At 42.4% G+C, this 8,167-nt stretch overlaps 1 protein-coding gene across 1 annotated transcript; it reads right to left on the bottom strand.

Moving 5' to 3' along the window:
• Positions 1 to 227: 227 nt before the first annotated feature.
• On the bottom strand, positions 228 to 7,439 carry sav1 (salvador family WW domain containing protein 1). The gene is made up of 5 exons (XM_073484415.1): positions 6,993 to 7,439; positions 5,469 to 5,960; positions 2,356 to 2,626; positions 2,106 to 2,261; positions 228 to 1,831 (listed from the first exon to the last, which is right to left on the bottom strand). Exons 1-5 carry the CDS (start codon positions 7,084 to 7,086, stop codon positions 1,618 to 1,620), a joined length of 1,227 nt encoding a protein of 408 aa, XP_073340516.1. The 5' UTR covers positions 7,087 to 7,439; the 3' UTR covers positions 228 to 1,617.
• Positions 7,440 to 8,167: the final 728 nt, after the last annotated feature.

Below are 8,167 nucleotides of genomic sequence, written 5' to 3'. Positions count from 1 at the left end.
TGTAGTATCAAACTCACTTACATCATTCAATCATCACTATTTTAAGATTTTACAATAGAAAGACTTAAAAGGGAAAGTCTAACTTAATTGTTTGGTGAATGTACGTCTGCTTAAAGGGACGTCACTGTGTAAACACACTTTAATGTGTAAAAGTGGTGGAGTGACCCTTTAAGGCTCCATGTGGAAGTAAACAGACAGCAAGAGGCAACGACTGTACAGACATCAGCTGAATGTTTCTTCACTGCAGACTTTATTGCTTATGTCCTGTATTTGCAATACACAAAATCAGATATGTACAAACTGATGACACCGTTCTGAAAAGATGTGATCGAGACCGTCTTGCATAGTGAAGGACTCATCGAAGAGAGGTCCGTACAAACATATTCCACTGTTACTGTTACACAATCAGACAACCGAGGACATTCAGAAATGTTATCACACGTCCCATTGAACACTGTAGAAGTTGTTGCATATTTTGAAAGCACTAGTGTCGTAAAACATTTGTCGTTTTTTCATTGATTGGAAGATAGCACCCGTCTCTACTACAAAACCTCCAGCATAAAAACATTTCTGAGTATCTTAAGAAGGGAATAAGCAGATTGATTAGCGATCAATAGAATATGTTTCCAAGAACCTGCACTTCTTCCACAGAAGAGACGTGTCAGTCCATAAAAAATAAGGCATTACCGAGGCAAGAAATATCCAGAAAGAATGAAACAAGAAGTTGAATTGCACTTTTGGCAAACTTAGTGTGTCTTCTGAAGTGTTTTAAAACGTTCCAGTAGCTTATTTATGTTTCATTATAAACACACACATACGAGAATATTCCTGACTTACAGTAATGCCGAGAGCCGAAGAGATGCTCAAACTGCTGCATCAAATGTGATGCTTCATCCGAGAAAAAGGTCTTTTAAATAAAAGACGTGTTTCATATCAAAACTTAAATATCTGTGAAAGTTTTGGTGGATTGTCTCAAAGGATATGTCATAAAAAAAAAAAGAAAAAGAAAAATGAGCAGTTTTTTGTTTAATGTAAAAGAGTTGGTTTCAGTTTAAGAGGGTAACAACGCAAAAGGAAAAAGTATTTCAAACAGAAAGAAATGAGAAGAAGCTGCCGGTCATTCTTCTCCCACGGGAACAAATGACGGTGTAGCTGGTGTATACAAGACATGAGCAGACATTGAAAAATGCTGCGTTTTTATTGTATTAAAAAGGCACAATCTCAGGATGTTTTTGGACAAATATCCGTAGTTTTTTAGACTGTCCTCCTCAGTCGTAAAAACAGAAATCCATTCATTTCTCAGGGCTGTAAATGGCACCACAAGCAGTCTCTCTCCAGATGTAGCACATTATAGGTTCTCTTTCTTCATTGGAGTGTTTTTTTTTCAGTCACATGGTCATTCATAAATTGAGTGTCACATCGGGGGGAAGGCAGCCCCCCGCCGACGTGTCTCTTGACTTCCTGGCTGATATATTTGGATCAAGCGAAGGCACAGATGTGTTTGGTAAAGAGGCAATTAAGAGTCAATCATGATTTCAAAGGAAACCCTCGACCGCTCCCAAACTGTGGAAACCTCAGAGAGGTGTGGCAGCGAGACGTCCCGACTGCACACACACATCACATGTTCCCTATGAAGTTCTTGTTGGGCTGCTGGGCGTACCACTGCTGCCGCTGCTTGCGAGCCTCCACCTCTGACAGCAACGCCTGCCGGTACGCCTCGTAGGACTTGACGATGTGCTCCAGCTCCTTCATGAAGAGCAGCTTCAGCATGCCCTGATACGTGTCCAAGTCCGCCAGCTGGAACAGCTCCCACTTCAAGATGTGGTCGTACCTGAGGGGAAGATATATGTGGTACTTTAAAAGGTGCTTCGTCAGGTGTTGGATGATAATGGTGCTGCTGAGCGCTGCTCTGATGAGTGGGTCCTTGTAGTAATTGAAGGGGTGTCAACAAGTTTATTGAACAAAAAAAAGACTTGGAAGACCTCAAATTTGCCTTCAGGTAGTTTAAATTTTCATTTTCTAGACCATCCAGTTAATCTAGAAAGAAAACTGCAGACTAATCGATGACAAAAATGACTGATAGTTGCTGCAGTGATAGTACTCACTTGAGTGGGGCGCGGGCGTACACCTGCAGCCAGTCTGGGATCTCGGCTGTGTGGTACGGGTTAGCCGGCACCAGCACCGGCTGGTTCCTCTCTGCAGGTCGTGGCTGATAGGTGACAGGAGGTGGTAAAGGTGGAGGCTGATCATAGCGAGGCACACTGGAACAGACAGAGGGAATATATTTTATACTGTTTTCATTTCTGTTAAACCAGTTTGGAATAAATACTGTGGTGATAAATACTGACGACATACCTGGGAGCACAGGGGTGACGATACTGTGCCCTCTTGTTGATGTGATCCACGTAGTAGACCCCAAACTCGGCCGACTCCACCTTTTCCCAGCCTGGAGGGAGCCCCTCCCTCTCCAGAGGGTGGCTCCAGTGTGTAGTGTTAGTGTTGTGGTCGATGTAGTACTTCCTGCCTCGGATGGTCCAGTCAACGGTCCAGCCGGCAGGAAGAGGGAGGTCCTCTCCCGTCAGACTGGAGAGGTTCCCGAGGGACTTGGCCTGTATTCGACCTATGCCTGAGGAAAACAAACATTTCTTTTTAGAAACCTAGAGGGAGAGGGAGAGATGTCTGACCAAACATACAGCTGAGCAGCTGCCAGCAAACAGCACCTCTGGGAAAGACTAAATATTTTGGGAGATTTCTTAAAAACAGCATGTGTGGGAAAATGTCATTTAAAGGGGAGGAATGTCCAGCGTCTAAAAGGTCATTCTGATGTGGCCACTGAATATAAAGAAATATAAGGGAGGACTGAAATGAATCATGACTTACGCAGGGATGCTTAATATCTTTGACTGTCTGACTCTCTCCAACTGTGGCATCTTATTCATTTGATGAATGGTAGGAAATGGGAGTGTTGTTACATTTGGACAGGAAGGCCGAGCACACAGCAGCGTTCAGCGAAAGAGAACAAAACCACTGAACTCCCAAGCAGCCCGTAAGAGCAGCCAGCAGAGTGGCTTCATTCAACAGGTCCTGTACTTTAACTGGCGAGCAATGTCAGCGAGGAATGTGGAGCCAACAGCTGTGTGGATGAGTTAGACTGAGCGAGAACCATCGTGACTCACGACCAAACGAGCCTGGAGGGACTCGGAAAGTGTCGAAAACACGAGAGAACGAGTGGGGAATGAAGCATCTCAGCAAAATGGCGGCTACAATCTGATAAATTCAGCACGAGAGTGACAGCAACAGAGCTGGAGCTCTTTGCCAGCTGCTGAGTGAAGGGACGGAATGTGCAAGCGCTCCGCAGAAATGCACTCCTCCTCCTCCTCCACCTCATCATCATCATCATCATCTCTGCCCTTTTCCTCAGAAAAATGGCAGAGGGCCATACTCACTGCAGACCTAAAGCCCGATGCATCACAGGAATTTCACTGGGAACGGTCAAGAGTAGACGAGTGTGTTTACAACCGGTGATGCAGCAGTTGTATTTCTACTACGACTGCGATCAACTGAGAATGAACCACCAGCAACACATTTTTGACTGTATCAATAAAAAAAAAATCACCACATATATGGTTCACTTTTATGTTTCCCTGCATCCAAAAGTTGGAGTGATTTCTGCTTTTCTCTGCACTTTCCTCACACCAGAGTACTTCTGAAATGAACACACATAAACACACTGAAAAAGCTTCTAGTAACACGAAGTTAAAGGAAAATAAGCTGCAATAAAAACAGCAAAGTGTTTGTGCTGCATAGCTGCAAGTTTTAAACAAAATTGTCATTCTGGCATCTTAAAAACAAAACTACAAAAAGGAACTTTGTGCTTTTTTTTTTGACTGCCGAGTGCGACTGAACATTTTAATTGGCCACCGTGGCGCCTGATATTCAGCAGGTCAGATTGCTGAATATATGAAACATTTTTAACAACAAGTAAAACAATAAACAAAGCAAATCCACAAATACTTCCACAAGACAACACAACACATATAGCCAGTATCCCGGGCAGCCAGGGGAAAACACTAATGTTTAAACTAACTTTTAATCAATTTTTAAGTGACATTATTGCAAACTCTTGTGCTCTTGTGTGTTTCAACATAAAACAGAAACATTTATCTTCACCTTTCTTCCCGTTTACATCATGTGTTCTGAAATTAGCCTATATTATGTGCTGGAGAGGTAAAGTGCACCAGTGTAACCAGTGTAGAAAGTTAGTCTGGAGCCCTGAAGACTCAAACAAAGCTTAGAAAAGATCATTCACGACTGGACTGCTGTAACGCTCTTCTTACTTGGCCTCCACAATAAGACCATTAAACAGCTGCAACTCATTCAAAATGATTCTGCGAGAATAATAACTAACACTAAGAAGAGAGAAGACATTGCTCCAACTCTTAGATCCGTGCACTGCCTAAAATATATCACAGATATATTTACTGAGCACAAGCAGGGAGGTCTCTCTGTGTATAAGGTGCAACATAAATAAACATGTATTTTTACATTACAAAAACAAAGGAAGAGTCAGCTGACTGCAGCTCGATGACGCCTCCAAAAACGTCTCTGCGAGGTAACCATCCAGAGAGCAGCACCCACTTACAGCATGCACACAAATGATTCATAGAAGTGAGCAGTCTGAGGCTGAGACATTTGACTGCAGGCGGTCTGTAAATTGCTAGTTTGCCGGCAGAAAGATTCAGCAAACAGAGAGGTGAAAAATGCAGAGCTGCTAATGCTTGTTTAACTTCGCTCCAAACAAGGCTCCGTGATGTGCGATAGGCGGGCCTGACATAATACTAAACTATATACATGACAGGTCAGCCACAAAGTAAAAGGTTCCCTATTGTTTGGAGTAGGTTGGAAAATTCCTGCAACCCCCTAAACATCCAATCTCAAGGAAATTACACACTTACACCAAACTCATGTTTACAATGTGGAGAAGTGAGGTAAAAATATTTAATGAAAACTTAAAAAACTGAAATAAAAAAAGCTCTTTCGAGCTGCTCAGTGTCAGACTTGCATTCCTTTCAAAGTGGCCCATGTATGGCCCAAAACCCATCCATCATACTTCCCGTCATTTCAGAGCAGCAATCATTTACTCCTCAAAATTCTCCCTAAAAGACAAACCTGAAAAATCTCGCTGGTGTGACTTCACTCATCCGTAAACACGACTGCTCCACTTTCATAACTCAGAATTTGCAGACAGAAAGCAATAAAAAGACAGTTTTAGTCCCTTAAGAGTCTATGACTGCCTGCCATGTACTTTCCAAAACCATGTGTGCAATTCAAGAAAGCATTTCCTGATCTTTGTCACATTTTGAACTCTCTCTCTCTTCCAACTTCTTGTCACAGCCCGTTGTTTGCCTTCCTGTGAAGGAGAAATATCTAAACCAGCACGCGAGTGGCAAAACACTTTTCATGATTACCTGAAGGGGGTCTGCTTGGAGCTGGTGGTGTGTGTTGTCGTGGAAGTCTTTGGAAGTTGTGTTCATTGTGCTCATAGTATCTAAAGTCCTCAGGAAAGCGGTCCGGGACCCTCCTGGTCTGTCGCTGCTGGTGCTGTTGGTGCTGCTGGTTGTCATAGTAAGGTTCAGAGGGGTAGTAGTATCGGGCAGCGTCTCCGTTCTCAGACATGGGGCTCACGTCTGTGAGGAAGGACTGTGAGGAGCCTCCGTACTCGTGGGGCAGGTCTCCCAGGCTGCGAGGCAGGTACGGAGGTGCTGACATGCGGTGGCTCTCTCTGCGGGCCACCTCATGAGGGGGCCGCTGCACGGGGGCACGGAGGAAACTCTTGTTGCGGGACACCACGGGCTCCCGGTTGGGTGCCACAGGGTAGGCAGAGGGCCCCATGTCGGGCAGAGGGACCTCTGTGCGTCTGGGAATAGTGGGGCCATGACGGATGAATGACGGCATAAGATCTGCAACCAGGTAAACAAGGCAACTGTTAATATCCAGTGTAAGCAGATTATACATATACTTTACATGCATACTGTATACTCGGGGGTGACTGGCCAGTATAGTGAACTGCTTCTGTGCACTGATGTAGTTTGATAAAATAAAGGTCATTGTAAAACTCTGTTACGCACTTATTGCCACAAGTTTCAACAGTTTATAAGGTAAAGAAGTTAAATTTAGCTCCGCCATGAGCAATCTTAAACCCCTACTTCCATTTTAATGCATCATAACAGCACAATAATATACATTATTACACTGACAGGTGCCATTTTGTCTGCATAATTAGTACTTTTATGGTCATTTTGATGATAATGCTTGTAGGTGCTTGTGAATGCAGGACCTTTATTTGCAATGTTGTGTTTTGCAGCAGAGTTAAGCAACTTTAAGTAAAAGTTTTAACACTTCTTTGACTAATACTAATTAGTACAAAGTAGTAATAGTAATGGGAAGGCCACTAGTTACATGCCAATCTATTTAACATCAGAGGACAGTTCAACAGGTCAGGAACAGATGACAACACTCAGTCAGCTCCTATCAATGGACAAACTGAAGCTAACTAGCAACAAATCTGACTTTTCAGTGATCCTCTCCACTGAATGGAGACAGAAAATAAAACAATAATGTCCCTTAAAAAGTTCCTTCATTGGGTAGTTTTGTTTACTGTCTGTTAGTCTGAGTTAGTCACAGTTATCTCACAACTTCTCCTTTGGCAGTGCAGCTGATTTTAACGTAGCAGGATGAGCATCCAGCTAGCTAGCTAGCACTTGAACTATCAAGTTAGCAACTTGTTTAGTTACGCTGCACAGGAAAACTATAAAAACAGTTGATTACACGTTTATGAGCCGCATTAATGTGACATTACACCCCCACACGTTCACTTCAGCCTGTTTGTTATCATTAACTCGCTACTTGTGGGTGCTTAAGTTAACTTTCGCTAGCAGCAGGCTAGCTGGTGCTAACTCGAGCTAGCTCGGCTAGCAGCTTGTTGCGCTTACTTCTCAGGAGCGGCGACGTTTCCTTCTTCACATATTTCCCGTGTACCTCGGCTGGTTTCGACGCTTCGTTTTTACTTTTCTTTCGTGAGAGCATAACTCAAGGCTCGGACGCATCAACAACACGTCGCTGTAATGTCATGGCACAATCCCTCGACCCCGCGACCATCCCGTTCAGCTCGCACGGCGCGGAAAGTAAACATTTTAAGCCGTAGATTAGCTAGCAGCTAGTTAGCCAGCTAACCCGAGCCGCTGGATGAGGCTGTGCTGCTGCAGTGGTCCGGTCCGCTCTGACTCTGACTCTGAGCAGCACTGGGGAATGTTCCTGTGCAGTCCTGCCCATCCGAACCTCAGCGAGGCAGACACAAACACTGAGACAGCGACTGGGCTCAGATCATCGCTCATCCGTCTGACTCACGCCTCAGGGAGTGAAGTGACAGACGGGCAGCCTGCGTGTGTCTGTATGGAGGCCAGAGTGTGACAGTGTGAACTGAGACTTATAAAAGTTAAAGTTATAATTATGAGACAAAAAGTCAAAATATGAGACGCATTTCATCTGACATAACTTTGTATCTCGTATTTATATATTTTTTATCTCACAATTAAGACATTTATCTCACAATCATCACCTTTTATCTCACAATTATCACTTTTATCTCACAATTATCACTTTTTAATCTCACAATTATATATTTTTTATCTCACAATTAAGACTTTTACCTCATAATTATGACTTTTTATCTCATTATTATGACTTTGTATCTCATAATTATATATTTATGTCAAAAATAAAGACATTTATTTCACAATCATCACCTTTTATCTCACAATTATCACTTTTATCTCACAATTATCACTTTTTAATCTCACAATTATATATTTTTTATCTCACAATTAAGACTTTTATCTCACAATCATCACCTTTTATCTCACAATTATCACTTTTATCTCACAATTATCACTTTTTAATCTCAAAATTATATATTTTTTATCTCACAATTAAGACTTTTATCTCACAGTTTTCACTTTTTATCTCATTATGACTTTCTATCTCATAATTATGACTTTTATCTCACAATTATCACTTTTTATCTCATTATTATGACTTTGTATCTCATAATTAAGACTTTTATCTCACATTTTTCACTTTTTATCTCATTATTATGACTTTGTATCTC

This window comes from Pagrus major, chromosome 16 (assembly GCF_040436345.1).
Source record: "Pagrus major chromosome 16, Pma_NU_1.0".
Taxonomy (NCBI): Eukaryota; Metazoa; Chordata; class Actinopteri; order Spariformes; family Sparidae; genus Pagrus; species Pagrus major.
This window is presented reverse-complemented; position numbering and strand designations above follow the sequence as displayed.

Bases quoted from the DNA above. Each gene is read 5' to 3' on its own strand.
- sav1 (XM_073484415.1), bottom strand. From the start codon at position 7,086: ATGCTCTCACGAAAGAAAAGTAAAAACGAAGCGTCGAAACCAGCCGAG. The intron at 5,961-6,992 runs GTAAGCGCAACA...ACCTGGTTGCAG, and splicing joins AACGTCGCCGCTCCTGAGAA to ATCTTATGCCGTCATTCATC. The intron at 2,627-5,468 runs GTAATCATGAAA...TGTTTTCCTCAG, and splicing joins TCCAAGCAGACCCCCTTCAG to GCATAGGTCGAATACAGGCC.